Source organism: Sylvia atricapilla, chromosome 2 (genome assembly GCF_009819655.1).
Source record: "Sylvia atricapilla isolate bSylAtr1 chromosome 2, bSylAtr1.pri, whole genome shotgun sequence".
NCBI classification, from domain to species: domain Eukaryota; kingdom Metazoa; phylum Chordata; class Aves; order Passeriformes; family Sylviidae; genus Sylvia; species Sylvia atricapilla.
In genome coordinates this window covers 26069885-26086453 of record NC_089141.1, presented here as the reverse complement: position 1 = coordinate 26086453, position 16569 = coordinate 26069885, and the positions used below count along the sequence as shown (strand labels likewise).

Below are 16569 nucleotides of genomic sequence, written 5' to 3'. Positions count from 1 at the left end.
AGACCAGGCAGCTCAAAGCCCCATTCAGCGTTGAGCCTGAGCCTCGTGCCATGAGCTAGCCAGCAAATGTCTGTGTGGTATGTGTGGGGTTTATGGGCAAGGTTTTGGTACAGAGGAGACTGCAGGGGTGGTTTGTGTGAGAAGAGACCAGGAGTTGCTCCTGTGTCACACAGAATCAGTCCCAGTTACCCCAAAAGGGAGCCACCATTGGCCAAAGCTCTGCCCATCGGTGATGCTGGACACATCTCTGGAACAACTCAGTTAAGGAAGGGCAAAGTCTAGTGCACAGCAGCTGTGAGAGAGAGGACAGAGAGAATATGTGAGAGAAATAGTCTTGCAGTCAGCCAGGTCAGAAAGAGGGGGGACAAGATGCTCCAGGCACTGAAACAGACATTCCCATGCTTTCCCTGGAGAGGACCATGCTGATGAAGACTGCAACCCTGCAGGGCCTGACACCACACTGCAGCAGATATCCACACTGCAGCCTGAACAGAGCCCCTCTGGCTGCAGGTGCCCTCAAGGAAGCTGCATCCTTTGGAGATCCTAGCATGGAAAAGGCTCCTGGCAGGAGCTGCAGCCTGTGGGGATCCCATGCTGAAGCAGTTTATTCCTGGAAGACTGCACCCCCTCTGCAGTCCCCACTGCCTGTTCCCCTGCCCTGCTCAGGGAGAGAGGAGATGGAAGAGTGAAGAGGCAGGGATGAGGGGAAAAGATTTTTCTTGCCTTGCCTTGCCTTGCTTTGCCTTGCCTTGCTCCCTACTGCTATTGATTGGCAATAAATTCAGTTATTTTGTCTATGTGGAAGGATTCTCCACAAGGCAAGGCAAAGACAGTGTGGGCAATGTCAGACCTGCAATCCACCCACATAGGGGCAAGGATAGCAGATAAGCTCTGCAAGAACAATTAGGGACAGCCACAAGTCCAGGGATTGCCAGACATATCCAGAGTGATAAGACATGCCCAGGATGAAGGCAGTAATTCCAGTTTGCAAGGCAGGATCAGTATCCAGGGGAGCTAAGCAAGGGGAAAGGCCCAGGCAAAGCTGCAGCACAGCTCAGTCAGAGCTCAAGGGTGAGCACCCAGCTTAGAAGCAGCTCCTGAATTAGAGGGAGTCAAGCTCCACTGAGGGTTCACTCAGCAATCTGCTAAAAGCTCAGTCATTTGCACTGTGGAAGTTGTGTCTGAATCAAAGCAGCCGAGCCCCAAAAGGAAGGCCTTAATTTCACCAGAAAGTCCATTCATAGTTTTTGTCTTCCCATGTCCCAACATACACAGAAAAGCAGGACAGCCTGGCACAAAGGCTTTCTTTTTCTTAAAATAATGTTTGATGGGCATTGAAAATTGAGTCCATCACATGTCATCCAGAATTCCATTATGAAAATTCCCGGCGTGGTTATGGGAATGCAAATCAGAGAACCTGTAGTGATAAATCATGTAGATATTTGCATTTCTTGCCTTGAGCTAGGGACTCTAATCAAATTAGTTTTTACTTGGAAAAAACTGCACTTGAGGAAAAAAAGTGAGGATGGCTGTCTTTCTTCCTCTGCATTACTCACTGATGATTTTTTCATCATTAAATTCCAATAAACTGGGAAGGCATTTTTAATGGGAACTGGTTTTTCTGGTCTCTCTGTTTTATGCTACATGTGAACATTGAAGAAAATGTTGTGAGCTTTTTCCTTGATCTTAAGTACAAAGAGCTACAGGACAAGGTAGTTTCCATGATGTGCTTCTGGCACTGTTAGAGCAGGATGAGCTTTCAATTTTCTTTCTTTCCTGATTAGATTCACTGTAGCAGAGTTGAATCAAACTGCCCATGCAGTATATGTGGCATTAGTGTATGTGGAAATAGTTCAGATGTTTTGGAAGGGTCTGATTCCATGACTTTCAGACCTTTCTCAAGTTGCAGACTGGTAGATTAACGGTGGGAGGAACCAAACCACCTCTGGATCATAAAATGAAGGGAGAAAAGAGAAAATGCCAACTCTCAGACAAGATGCATGTCTTCAGAGGATCCTAATCCCAGTAACTGTCATTTTCCTACTAATAAAGGAGTTGTTATTTTCTTGCGCAGCACAAACCCGTATCAAACTTATCTTATAATTTAACCAGTAGAACAGAAGAATCAAGTAGACAGTGTATAAAATGCATCTTTCAGATCTACTTATTCATATGACAATAGTTAATGAGCTGGTCAGTCGCAGACAGAGAAGTCTCCCAGAAGACTGGCCCTGTGAGGTGCCATCCAACTTTTTGGTCACCTTTCCCTCTTAGATTTCCAAATGCTAATGAACTGGTAACTACTTGATTTAATTCTGTGGAAAGAGAGCTTTGGAGGGGAGATGTACGTCAAGAGGCAGGAAAACAGCACAGGGACCGCTTTGGATCCTCGTGTGCATGAGGAATGTAGAATAATGGAACATCAACCAAACTGTGTGAGAGCAGCTGTTCAGGGTGTCCCTGCTGAGCAGCCGTGTGCCTCAGAGCTCAGGCAGGAGCAGGACAGCACACAGGGATTGTGGGCTGAGCACAGCTGATGTGTTTTGCTGGTTGCACAGAGGTTTGCTCCTGAGGGCCAGTGAGGGGAGAGCAGGGAAGGGCAGAGGATGGACCAACCCTCCCAACACGGGTGTCTGATGGTGCTGAGCTGGGAAGCAGCATGGTGACAATGCCTGATGTTGGCAGTGGCATGTCAGGCTGTCATTCAGCCATGTGCTGAATTTTCTGCATGTCTGTTCAGTGGCATAAAAAGTGTTCATGGAGGATACTGCTGGCACCCGTGGCACAGTTTCTGTCACGAGGGGAAGGAAGACTCCAACACAAGATATCCTTTGACTTGGTATTTTTTAAAAGTTTAAAAATACAATTCTTGAGGCACAGACTCAGGTCAGTTACAGCTACATTGCTTCATACAGATTGACAACTTCCAAACCAGAGACATTGAATCAGGATGGGCTTACTGAACACAAGGCTGAAGTCCTGGATGTTTCTGTGACAGTGGCTTTAAAAGGGTGTAAGATCCCACTGTATCCGAAAAGGGTCATGAAGCTGATGTAACAATAATTACCATTGACACAGATCACTCTTTCAGCAAGAGGAGGAAACTCAAAAGGCCATGTCATTCTTCCCTGAACCAAACTGAAATCTTATACATATCTTTAGAATCAACAAATATTTTTCTTGAGTTCAAACAGAGTCAAAAATGATCAATGAGATATTTTTAAAATATTGGGCATTCCTTAGCATCCTCATTAGGAGCTTTGAGTAATGGGAAACAGCATTCAAGCCTTGTATTCATAGAATGCAGCCATGCCTGTGCTTAACCTGGTCTGTTCTATTTCTATCATGAATTGTAACTTAAAGCATGCCAAGAGATTACATTCTAGTCAGTTTTGGCCCTGGTTGTCTGCTGTGTTAGAGAAACTGTGGTGGTTTCCAAGGCAAGTACAACAGCAGATAGTAGACAAGGTGCACAATTATTCATAATAAGACTCACACCCAAGTAAAGCAAATTCCCATTTTCTTCATGGCTGCAGATCAAGGCCCTAATCTACTCATCCCAGCATCCCACCATTTATACATCTGATGATTTCAATAATCATTTAATTAATTCATTTGGATCTAAACTAGGCTAAGCCACTGTCTTTCACATGAATACAGTTCTGACATGACAGCTAGTGTGGTGCCAAATCCTGGCTGGCAGCTCTCGAAATTTTGGATTGCTCCAAATTAGGATTATGGTGTGTCCTGTAGGACAGGCAGCCATTAAAACTACACAGATCGAGTCTCCTTTGCCTAAAGGTGTAAAAACTTTAAATAAGATGATAAACACACAAATAAAATATATAATGTAAAGAATGAGGAAGGAGCAGACAGACTTGATGGCACTGATATGGGCCTCTAAGCTGGGATCCCTGAAGCCACTTGCATTATTTTGCATCCGTCTGGTGTGTATCCACAGAGATCGAATCAGCAGGATACTTGAAACAACAGACAGTATTAAAGGCATGCTTATGCCAACATTAGAGAGAATCAATACACTCAAACTGTCTTTCCTTGTGGCTCCCATTGCTGAAGAGTTTGTCGTGGGTGAAGGAGCAGTGAAGTTGTGCATCTCATAGACACGCCAGGCGAAGGGAATAGTGGCTGTGACGGAGCAGAGCCATGATGTGAGCAGCATCCAGGGCACCAGCCTGGCAATTCTTTGCTTCAGCCAGATGAAGAAAGCCTGTGTAAAAGTGGCAACCTTGATGCAATAGAAGACACTAAGCCAGGCTCCAAACCAGAGGCTGGAGTAGTTCAGAAATGCAAAAATTATCTTGGCAGCTGTTAACAAGCTTTCTGTGTCAAAGTAAGCTCCATAAAATATATTCATTAGGAAATCCAGTGCAGTCCAGAAGTGCAAAATGAATCTAGATGAACTCAATGAGATCATGATCATATCATATGGGGACCACATTTTGCGCCTAATGCAGCTCAATGAACAGGTAACCCAGATAATCCCAGTTCCTAGAATTCCTGCCATGGATTCAATTATAGCAATTGAAAGACAAAGGAGAGCAAAAGAGGGCAGCATTGTAACCCAAGAGCTCACAGTTATCACTCCGCTTCACCTGAGCCCCTTAAAGCCTTATATTTGCCAGGCACTGCCAATCCCAAGGAGCTCTTGTAGGCAATGCTCACGTATTTATCTCTGGGGCAGAAGTACCCTAATGTCATTTTACATTTCTACTGTTTTGCATGTTGGTTTGGGGGTTGATGTCTCAGCTAATTTGTCTAAGTATGCAAACTGGATCAAGATTCAATTACATACTTTTCATTTTGGTGAAAGGATATGCACTGGAAGGGTTACGGAGCACGTGAACCGAGGTGTTTACAAATGTGGGTTTACACTCCAGTGTTTGATGCCCTCCTTTACGTGTCTAGATTTGCTTTTTCTATCTGATGCCTTAATGTTTCCCTTTCTTGCACTGTATTCTCTTCAGGGTTTATGAGACATACTTGCCATGGCCTCTTCTAATACTGGGAGAGCTCTTTTCTTTATCAGATATTTTCAAATTTCTGCTTCAAAGAGGATTATCATCTTTTTCTTTTGTGTGTGGAGAGATTTAAGCATTATAATTTTCTAGAGGAACACAGGGATTTAGTAGATCGTGTATGAAATGAGTATCATAGAAAATTTGCCTATATGACAATAGTTAAGTAGCTGGTCAATTAGAAATGTCTTCTAGAATACTGACAGTGTGACGAACCTTCCAATATTTTTGTTGGCTTTCCTTCTTAGATTTCCAAATGCTAATGAACTGGTAACTACTTGATTTAATTCTGTGGAAAGAGAGCTTTGGAGGGGAGATGTACGTCAAGAGGCAGGAAAACAGCACAGGGACCGCTTTGGATCCTCGTGTGCATGAGGAATGTAGAATAATGGAACATCAACCAAACTGTGTGAGAGCAGCTGTTCAGGGTGTCCCTGCTGAGCAGCCGTGTGCCTCAGAGCTCAGGCAGGAGCAGGACAGCACACAGGGATTGTGGGCTGAGCACAGCTGGTGTGTTTTGCTGGTTGCACAGAGGTTTGCTCCTGAGGGCCAGTGAGGGGAGAGCAGGGAAGGGCAGAGGATGGACCAACCCTCCCAACACGGGTGTCTGATGGTGCTGAGCTGGGAAGCAGCATGGTGACAATGCCTGGTGTTGGCAGTGGCATGTCAGGGTGTCATTCAGCCATGTGCTGAATTTTCTGCATGTCTGTTCAGTGGCATAAAAAGTGTTCATGGAGGATACTGCTGGCACCTGTGGCACAGTTTCTGTCACAAGGGGAAGGAAGACTCCAACACAAGATATCCTTTGACTTGGTATTTTTTAAAAGTTTAAAAATACAATTCTTGAGGCACAGACTCAGGTCAGTTACAGGTACATTGCTTCATACAGATTGACAACACCCAAATCAGACATATTGAATCAGGATGGGCTTAGTGAACACAAGGCTGAAGTCCTGGATGTTTCTGTGTCAGTGTTTTAAAAGGGTGTAAGATCCCACTGTATCCGAAAAGGGTCATGAAGCTGATGTAACAATAATTACCATTGACACAGATCACTCTTTCAGCAAGAGGAGGAAACTCAAAAGGCCATGTCATTCTTCCCTGAACCAAACTGAAATCTTATACATATCTTTAGAATCAACAAATATTTTTCTTGAGTTCAAACAGAGTCAAAAATGATCAATGAGATATTTTTAAAATATTGGGCATTCCTTAGCATCCTCATTAGGAGCTTTGAGTAATGGGAAACAGCATTCAATCCTTGTATTCACAGAATGCAGCCATGCCTGTGCTTAACCTGGTCTGTTCTATTTCTATCATGAATTGTAACTGAAAGCATGCCAAGAGATTACATTCTAGTCAGTTTTGGCCCTGTGTGTCTGCTGTGGTGGTTTCCAAGGCAAGTACAACAGCAGATAGTAGACAAGGTGCACAATTATTCATAATAAGACTCACATCCAAGTAAAGAATTTTCTTCATGGCTGCAGATCAAGGCCCTAATCTACTCATCCCAGCATTCCACCATTTATACCTCTGATGATTTCAATAATCATTTAATTAATTCATTTGGATCTAAACTAGGCTAAGCCACTGTCTTTCACATGAATGCAGTTCTGACATGACAGCTAGTGTGGTGCCAAATCCTGGCTGGCAGCTCTCGAAATTTTGGATTGCTCCAAATTAGGATTATGGTGTGTCCTGTAGGACAGGCAGCCATTAAAACTACAAAGATCAATTCTCCGTTGCTTAAAGGTGGAAAACCATTGAACAAGATAGTAAACACACAAATAAAATATATAATGTAAAGAATGAGGAAGGAGCAGACAGACTTGATGGCACTGATATGGGCCTCTAAGCTGGGATCCCTGAAGCCACCTGCATTATTTTGCATCCGTCTGGTGTGTATCCACAGAGATCGAATCAGCAGGATACTTGAAACAACAGACAGTATTAAAGGCAAAATTGTGCTTGCATTAGAGAGAATCAATACACCCAAACTGTCTTTCCTTGTGGTTCCCATTGCTGAAGAGTTTGTCGTGGGTGAAGGAGCAGTGAAGTTATTGTGCATCTCGTAGACATGCCAGGCGAAGGGAATAGCGGCTGTGACGGAGCAGAGCCATGATGTGAGCAGCATCCAGGGCACCAGCCTGGCAATTCTTTGCTTCAGCCAGATGAAGAAAGCCTGTGTAAAAGTGGCAACCTTGATGCAATAGAAGACACTAAGCCAGGCTCCAAACCAGAGGCTGGAGTAGTTCAGAAATGCAAAAATTATCTTGGAAACTTCATACACGTTTTCTTTATAATAGGAGTGTTTGCTAAAAATAGTCATGAAGAAATCCATTGTACTCCAGGTTTGCAAAATCAATCTAGATGAACTCAATGGGATCATGATCATATCATATGGGGACAATTTTTTTCTTCCAGTGCAGCTTGATGAACAGGCAGCCAAGATAATTCCATTTCCTAGAATTCCTGACGTGGATTCAATTATTGCAATTGATAGATAAAAGAGATCAAAAGATGTGACCATTGCAACTTTAGTGCTTGCAATTATTCAGCTTCTTCTGGGCCCCTGAAAGGCTCAGATCTGTCAGGCAAGGCCAATCTCTGTGTGCTGTTATGAGCACATGCTCACGTATTTATCTCTGGGGCAGAAGTATCCTAATGTCATTTAATATTTCTCCTGTTTTACATCTTGTTTTTGGGATTGATGTGTCAGCTGATTTGTCTAAGCATGCAAATTGGGTCAAGATTCAATTGCACAGTTTTCATTTTGGTGAAGGTATTTGCATTGGAAGGGTTATAGAACAGCTCAGAACTTGGGTTTCCATTCTGGTGTCTGATTGTCTGATACAATCATGCCTAGATTTGTTTTTGTATGTAACTTCTTAATCACTCCCTGTCTTGCACTTTCATGTCTTCTTAGTTTATGAGTGTAATCTCTGTGGCTTCTTCTAATTCTGGGGCAGGTCCTTGTCTTTATCAGATGTATTCAAATATTTGCTAATAGGCTTGGTGACAGCTAATCAAGGTCGACCCATCAGAGGTATAAAGAAATTTCAATGTCTCTCCCCTGTCATTGCACAATTGTAAAGTTCTAGTGTTTCAAGGTCTTGTTTTTATGAAATGAACCAATTTGATGACATCTTGTAGCAGCTTTTGCAGGTCTAGTTCCAGTTTCTTTGCTGTAATAACTCATCTGCGGACATTGCAGTGAATGAATTCCAAGTGTACTGGTGACTACATAACCTTAGCACTCAATCTTTCTCTTATGGCAGTCAAAGCAGCTGTTGCACTGGTCTTTACACTTCCACAGCTCTTCCAGAAAACATTTTAATTAAAGAAATAATTTACTGTTGACAATATAGTTTTTGTGGTTAATCTTCCTTTCAGCGGCTTACAGAAGGTAGCTTTTCATTTATTTCACTATTGAAACAACAGAATTTGTCAAATACCTTAATCTGGGGCCTTGTAGAAACATTTGCTCTTTTATCCATCCACTCAGGATTCCTCTTCCAGTATGCAATTTGTGCTGATAGTTGTCTCTTCAAACCTTCAGCAGTATTTTCTATGTGTCTTCTAACAGAAGTTTGCTGCTCTACTGTTTTCTGTGTATTATCACAGCCATTTTTACCTTTTATGACAGGAAGAATATGTGTTTTTCTGGTGGTCTGTGACATTTTGTCTTTTGCTGTGAGGCAAGAAACCTCAAAGGAGGCTTCTCTACACATTTGTCATTAGGTTTGATGAAATTTTGTAAAGTACTGAGTTGAATGTCACAAGGCTTGAAACATTGCTGAAAAAATGTAGAGGTTTGTCTTCATGCTCTGGATACTTAGATTTTCAATGTCTTGCTAATTCTGATGCCTTCACAGTGGGATTAGCTAAATTTTCAAAGCATTCTGCAAGTAAAATTTTCAAGTACTTCCTGTCCATGGGATCTGCATGGCCAACTGGGTGCTTGAGTAGTCTGACTATATGTGCTTGTGTGTGTCTCTATAGATTGCATGATGATACAATCATAAAATAGTGTAGTGGTTTCATGTTCAAATTTAGGGTAGTGGTTTGAGTGTATTTTCTGATGTGAGATAGGATTAGGAGAAAAATGCAAAACAGGCCTAATTCAAAGGTTACAAAGATAGTTTTTTTAACACGCACCAAAAAGAGGGAAAAAAAGGAAAAAAACAAATGAACCTTCCAAAACAACCCCTTCTCCCACCACAAAATGTTAACTTTTGCACAAACAATGCAAAGACCCAAAACTTAGAACTCTAGGTCAGTACCACCTATAAAATAGTCTTTCATCCAGTCTTTTGAGAGAGAGAAGTCTCTCCCGTTCTGTTCTGGTAACTTTTCACAAGAGAAACAATCTGCCTGTGACTTCCAACTCTCACAAAAGCAGCCTGCCTGGGAACTTCTGCGGTTGTGGACCTCCCATATCACATAGCCTTTCCTGTGACTACATATGGGCTGTGCACTCACACACATACGGGGGTATCACCTTCTTAAGATGTACAACTCCAAAGGCATTGGATTCTTCATCTTAGGGAACAAAGATATATTCTCACTTCTTCACTGGCACAAAGGGCTTCTTCTCACCTCTCTGTTCAAACATCGCATGGGATCACTAGATTGCAGTTTCTAATTCAATATTCGTTTAATAAATCACAGATCCTGCTGCTCAAAAATCCACAAATGTAAGTAATCATCTCCCCAATTCATATTGTCTACAATTTAAAGGAATACTCTAGCATATTCATATTACAGTCTGTTACCACAACTTATAGGAGATTTTCAGCCTAGGACCAAGGCAACTTGTCAGCTCTTTCACCTAAGGCATCACTCTTCCTTTACTGACTTTGATATCTTCATATTGTCCTATTACATATCTCCAGTTTGGCCTTTTCCCTCTCTCTGAGAAGGATTAGAGTTTTAAAAAGTTTCAGTCTGTGTCAGGAAAGTGCTAACATTCAAGCCTGGGCCTGCAGACAGTCAGGTGATCTCTGCTGGGCAGCAGACTCTAGGATTTTCAAAAGCTGTGGGGATGGAGGAAGAGAGCTCAGGGTGAGAGATCTTGGAGCAGTCTGGCTGGTGGATGCCTCCTGCTCCCATCCCTGGGTCCCACCCAGGGTGGCCCAGCACGGAGCTGCTACCAGAGTCTGCAGGCTTCCCTTTCTTGCTGCCAGCTGCCATTGGGCCTGGCCATGGCCGGGCTCTCTGTGCTGTGGGCCCTGGCATGTGGCCAGCACTGCCAAGCTGCAGCCTCCCCTCTCCCCCACCAGCAGCCGTGGGGAAAAGGAGCTCAGCTGGCCCGGGCTGCTCCCCTGTGGGCAGCAGCTCCCGGTGGCCCAGCTGGGCCTGGCCCAGCCCAGCCACCCAGAGGCAGTGGGATCTGGACTGGCCCCTGCTGCACACGGTGTTACCTGGTGGCCCACCAGAAGGAAGAGGAACTCCCCAGGCTGATTTTAAGCCTGTGTGGCCCAGAGGTGTATACCTGTATTTAACTGGACAATCCAGCCATCAGTCTTAAAAGTAAATCACTAATTAGTTTTTACCATCTGTGCTATACCAACACAAATGATTTGGACTGGAAGGCATCTTATAGATCTTCTGGTTCCAGCCTCCCCATCACAGGCAGGGATACCTACCCAAGGAGTATGTGCTCAGCCTCATTCCCTAGCTTGACTTCAAGGAAACAGAGCCATAGTATCCACGCATCATCAGGATAACGGATTCTTCCACTTGTAGCAATACGGCCCAATGACAATCAATGACAGAATCCAATTAAGTAGAATAGTGATATATATAGCAAAATAGAGACTGCTCTAAACAAATATCAAAAATGCCATCTCTGCTGGAGATGTTTCAACAGGATAATTTAGACATTCCATGAAATTATGTGACAATGAAACATCTGTTAGTAGGTAGTAGTCATTAAGATACTACAGTACCCTCCTAATGTTGTACAATTAGAGAATCTGACACAGTTTGCAGTCAGCAAACTGCTTACAGAAATAATTCTAAATTAATATTTGATTGGCTGTTAGTAAATTGCAATTCATCCTGTATGCAACAAACTACAGAACATGTAATTGTTTCATGCATATTTATATTATGTGTTTGTATTATCCTGGTAACCCACACCAGGGAATGACCTTTGTTTCCATGGCTTAGAGATCCAGAGTGACTCATATGCCTCTACTCACTGCAGACCTCAGAAGCCAGGCCAAGCCTACATCATCTGGCAGTGGGCTGACAATCTGAGAGGTACTGCTGCCATTCCAGCTGCTGGATTTGATTCTGCTACTGCAGTCGCAATTATGTTCATGCTTAGGAATTATCTAGAAAGTACTGGACCAATCTTTTTCTCCCCTAAGGGTCAAAGGAGGCTGCTGATGAGTAGACAATTCCTTCACCCTGCGGAAAATGACTGTCCAGTGCTGGGATCATATTTGTTGTGCACTTTGGTGGAACAGGAGGAGGTGACACATTTTGATCTGCGAAGGGTCAGTTTAAGGTTCTATGTAGTGATCTCATGCCTGTCACTGTCACCATATCACATTCTGGTTGCCAATACCTGAGAAGAAGGTGCTCCATTGCATTTTGCAGCCTTACTCCCTCAATGCTGATTGTCAGGCACTGTCTGAGTCCATGGTGCAGATGGAGACAAAGGTCTCTCAGGCATCTTCCAGAGTGCCTACCCATGAGTCAAAATGAGAGATCAGATCAGATGAGTGCTAGCTGAACCTGAACACCCCATCCTCATGGAGTCAACTGACAAAGTACGTATATATCCCCATACACAGTTTATACAGAAAGGCTACTATAGAAGCCTAGTAGTCAAGTATTTCAAAAGCTGCTCAACATCCTGTAAGCACACAGGGAGAATTATGGTGGAAGCATACATTACTATGGCCATGCCAAGGAGCAGCAAGAGGAGCTGTTCCATACGGAAAGGAGATACAAAAAGTTGGCATCGCCACAAGGCAGGTAAGGACAGGACTGTCAAGCATGCAGTCCCATCTCCTATGGGCAAGGATAACAGAGAAGCTCTGTGATGGGTCAGCCAGCAGTCCAGTCATATCAGATGTGTCCATAGTGATAAGACATGTCCAAGATCAAACCAATCTGTAGGCCAGGATCAGTATCCAGGTCAGCTAGGCAGGTTGAAAGACTCAGATAAAGCTGCAGAACAGCTCGGGGAGAGAGCAGGGGTGAGCACCCAGCTTAGGAGCAGCTTCTGAAAGGAGAGGGGCTGAGCCCTACAGAGGCTTCTCCCAGCAATTTGTTTTAAGGCAGTCAGCTGTGCTGCGGAAGTTTGCTCTGAAACTCGGCAGTCAAAACCCCAAAAGCAGTGCAGAGCCCCTAACCATGTTCACCACAGCAGTGCCTGGGAACTTCATCAATGAGTCCATCCCAGTATCACCTTTTTATTGTCTGGTGGTAAAATGAGTTATATGAGCACTATTCAACACAAATAAATTCCAAGGGCTTGACAAAGAAATCGGAACTAACTACCACAGTAGATGGGTAGAGTAGTACATAAAGTAGTTCAGTGAATATCTAGAGAATAAGTATACAGTGTACAGCACTCTAATCTGGTTTACCAGGAGCACAGCCAGTAGATTACAGAAAGTGATTCTCTTCCTCCACGCTTTTTAAGGTGGCATCTGGAATATTGCGTTCAGTATTTGCGGGGGGAATTTTATTTTTCTGGTGACTGGACACTGCTAGGTTTATATATGGCACTAGGCTTAGGCTGCCCATAGTTTTGGAAGACAGATTCAGAATTCAAAATCATTTTGGCAAGCAGGAGATGCAGTCTGATAAAAGATGGACAAATGATATGAATAAACACATGCATATATAGATTTGTGAAGAAAGCTGTAATAAAAATGAATACCATGCTGGGAGATACAACCAGAAGTTTTTGTTTGTTGTATAAATTAAGGCATTGTACTCTTGTACGTAGCTCTAATAAAGTTGTGTTGCAGAACTATAAAAATTGGAAGGAACACACATTTTTGGTTTAGAGAGAAGAAATCTGCAAAAGGACTAACAAACATGCAACAATAACTCTGAAGATACAGGAATAAACTTTTCTGAAAGTGCACTATGGAGAGGGCAAGGAGTGACTGGTTTCATAATTACAAAGCCAGATCCTTTTTGCAATTAGTGCTAAAACTTAGAGGAGAAAATTCATGTAGATTTTCATTGCAAACTTTTTAAAAGGGTCTGAACAAAAAGCTGCAGGACTGCCACTAGGAAAGCTGATCCTGCCTTGGAGAAGAGAAGTGAATGAAAGCGAAGCTTATTTATCCAACTATATAGAACTCTACTAAAATTACATATGTTTCCATTTCATCATTCTGGGAGAAAATCTTTCCCAGATAATATGGCTGTTTGGTGAACCAAAGTGTTTGAGACTTAATAATACCTCACAGTCACACAGAAAAATTATTTAGTTCAATTTAAAATATGTCATGTTGCTGGGCAAATGCATTGCCATAGTGCACTGATGACTGATATGCACTGGCAAGTTACCTGATGACTCAAAATCACATATTACAACTGAGTGAAAGATACAAATGGAACCTGAAATCTCCAGAACTCTGAGTTTAAGCTTTAACTTCTGAAACACAGTGCAATAACTGGAGATGCTGAGGAGGATGGAAAGGGTAAGAAGAGGAGACATAAAATGAAATTGTGGTGGAAATACAGAAGAAAGAATGTGAAGGTTCTGCTCAGGAAAGATGAGGTAATTTTAATTTTTTCGTATGTCAGCCTTTGATTTTACAAGCATTACATTGTCATATTGCAAAGTATATGAAGAGCTTTAGTATCTAAGTTGAATCTAAATCACAAATGGGGACAGCAGATTTAGGGGCTGAACTGATGAGAATTTTTGTGACTGATTGACACTTTGCTGTCTGGTCCACAGATTTAACTAATGGTAGTTATTATGGATGTACTTCTAACAAAAAATACTTTAAAACAATGTCTTGCTGATACTTTCTAAAGTATTTTGAATGGCCATGAAGTTCATATAGTTTCAAATTTAACTGTACGTGCTATGCTTCCATATAGTTTCTTGTTGCGGCATTACAGTTAAAATACACATTTTGAGACATCTGAGTTGTGGTCTAGTGGCTATTGCATTGTAACATGATTCAAGTGATTCTGCACCAGAAGAACATAATCTACATGTGAAATATAAACAATCCTGCTTGTTATACACATAATCTCTGAAATTCAAGGCCATTTTCACCTCACACATTGGCACACATCATTTAGGTTATAAGGCTTTGTTCTATTTTGCTGTCACCAAGCATAGCAATTAGCGTGAGTTTTCCATAAGTAGGTACAACTCCATATCTCACCCAAGAGTGTCTTTCATCTGAATTATATCTGTGGGGCTATTATAGTAAAGCACAGGACATAGCTTTTATATTATCAAATTCACCACTTTTGATTATGTTGCATATGAAAGGGTATTTTTGGTATAGTCATTTTTCAGAATCAGAACAGAGTTTTACAGGAAACATCCCTTTAAATCAGCCTGTAGCAATTGTAAAAAACAAAGCAGATAACAAGCACTTTAAAGAGCTATGGAAAATGGTTTTCTAGGATGTATATTGGAAGGTGGTGCACTGTGAAGAAGGAAGAACAGAGTTGATACACACTCAATTCTAAGAGAAGCCCTCTGGCAGTCTGCTGGACTCAGATATTTCATTTGCCTTAGCATGCCTCCTCAGTAGAAGGCTGTGTGGCTGCTTATTCAGGGATTATACTTTCATTCTTTTTTTGCTCTCCTTAAATAAATGCTTCAGAGGCTAGGACTCACTTTTCTGAATGGAAAACTATGCCTCATGGGTGTTTTGGAATGGTTTCACAGTGAATATCTGAATGCATAAAAAGATATACAACCACAAAAATATTTTTTTAAAATTTTTAAAACTAGTCTTTACCCAGAGAAAAACAAATCAAGTTCTCACTCGTACAGTAAGTACAAAAGAACGACAAAATCTTTAACAATAGCCTGAAGTGATATTCTAATTATGCCATTTATTCTTAGAGGTTGTGCCCAATGAAGCAACAAATGAGATATTAAAGTAACACAAAAAATAATAGAAGACATTCATGTAGGATAGGGTTATGACCAGGAAACTCATGTACATTCATGTAGGACAGGGAAAAATAAGGTGGTTTTAGTTTCAACTTTAGCATTTTCTGCCATTCTTATTTTCACTGTCTTTCTTGCCTAATCTTCTCTATCCTCCTACCCTTCATTCTCAGACTTTCCTTTCCTAGTACCTGAAACCAATCCCTGTCATCAAGGATACCCTTCCTGTCTACTTCCCAGTTCACCTTATCTTGTATCCATTCTATCCACCTGGATCCCAGGTTTGAGTATAGTCTTCCTTATGGATGGACTGATCAATCTTCAGTTTGAAGGACTCACACAGGTCAGGCTATTCCTCATTTTTTCCCCATTGTCTTCAGCAAATTCATCCAGGTAACTGAATTGCCACACATTGAGCTAATCTGTGGTTACAAACTTTGGTCTCTCCTCTTCTTCCTGTCTCCTCTGAACCTAAAGTCTATTAACTGGTGGTTGTGGTTAGAAGTATCAATGACTTTTCTGTTCTTTTTTTCCTGAATAAGGATGTCCCAGAAATTTGCAAGGACAGGTTGCCCAGGGAAGTGGTGGATGCCTCCTCACGAGGAGCGTTCAAGGCTTGGATAGATTAAGCAACCTGACCATGAGATGATTGAACTGGATGATATTTAAAAGGTCCCTTCCAACCAAAGCATTCTGTGAGTCTTTGAGTTTGTGTACTGATGGACTGATGCTAGATGAGAGAGCAAGTTTTGGGTGGTTAAAAGGGTGAAAAGTTGCCATCTGTGTATGTGACTGAGAGGGTCTGAGAGCACTTTTGCCCCAGAAGGGATCCCTCTCTGTCACCTGTGGGGCAGTTAGAACACTCTGCTAGATCTCTGAATGACAGCTCCAACTGTGGAGCTCCAACTGTTTAAATTGAATTTATCCTGTCATCAGTCTTCCAACCTACAATGGAATATTATGGCTCTCAGGCTGTCCTGCCTCCAGTTTTCTGAACTTCTTTAGTAAAGGAACAAGTGCTACAGTGTTCTGATGTTTTCAGACCGAATTTGTGCTTTTGATGATTACCAAAATTATTACTAACCTTTAGCAGACAGTCTTTCATATAAAGGAGATTTTCTTTCATGTTGTGCTGCTCAGTGGTAGTAGCACCAGGGACCATTTGAGGTAGAAAAGCTTGAGTTAAGTAAGGGGGTTTTTTTTAAATTTAAGTGCAGTCTCTTTGTAAGTGATAGCCTTTTTACAAGAGTTTTTAAGATGGCCAGTGACATTAACATTGCCTCACCATGTTTTTCCAATGCTCTTTTTGAAAGAGCAATCTTTTGTGCAGTCTGTGATACATATTTATTTTGGAAGGTTGAAGATGGAATATCAATCCATGTATCAAAACCTCACTCTACCAGACTGTTG

General features: G+C 42.0%; 2 protein-coding genes across 2 annotated transcripts; both read right to left on the bottom strand.

Moving 5' to 3' along the window:
• Window positions 1-2827: 2827 nt before the first annotated feature.
• Window positions 2828-4576, bottom strand: LOC136373891 (taste receptor type 2 member 40-like). The gene has a single exon (XM_066338927.1). The coding sequence runs from the start codon at window positions 4574-4576 to the stop codon at window positions 3647-3649; it is 930 nt and encodes a 309-aa protein (XP_066195024.1). The 3' UTR covers window positions 2828-3646.
• A 1937-nt stretch (window positions 4577-6513) lies between these two features.
• On the bottom strand, window positions 6514-10649 carry LOC136375522 (taste receptor type 2 member 40-like). The gene has a single exon (XM_066341072.1). The coding sequence runs from the start codon at window positions 7564-7566 to the stop codon at window positions 6634-6636; it is 933 nt and encodes a 310-aa protein (XP_066197169.1). The 5' UTR covers window positions 7567-10649; the 3' UTR covers window positions 6514-6633.
• Between the last annotated feature and the right edge of the window lie 5920 nt (window positions 10650-16569).

Coding starts and splice junctions, on each gene's coding strand:
- LOC136373891 (XM_066338927.1), bottom strand. CDS start 4,576: ATGCTGCCCTCTTTTGCTCTCCTTTGTCTTTCAATTGCTATAATTGAA.
- LOC136375522 (XM_066341072.1), bottom strand. CDS start 7,566: ATGGTCACATCTTTTGATCTCTTTTATCTATCAATTGCAATAATTGAA.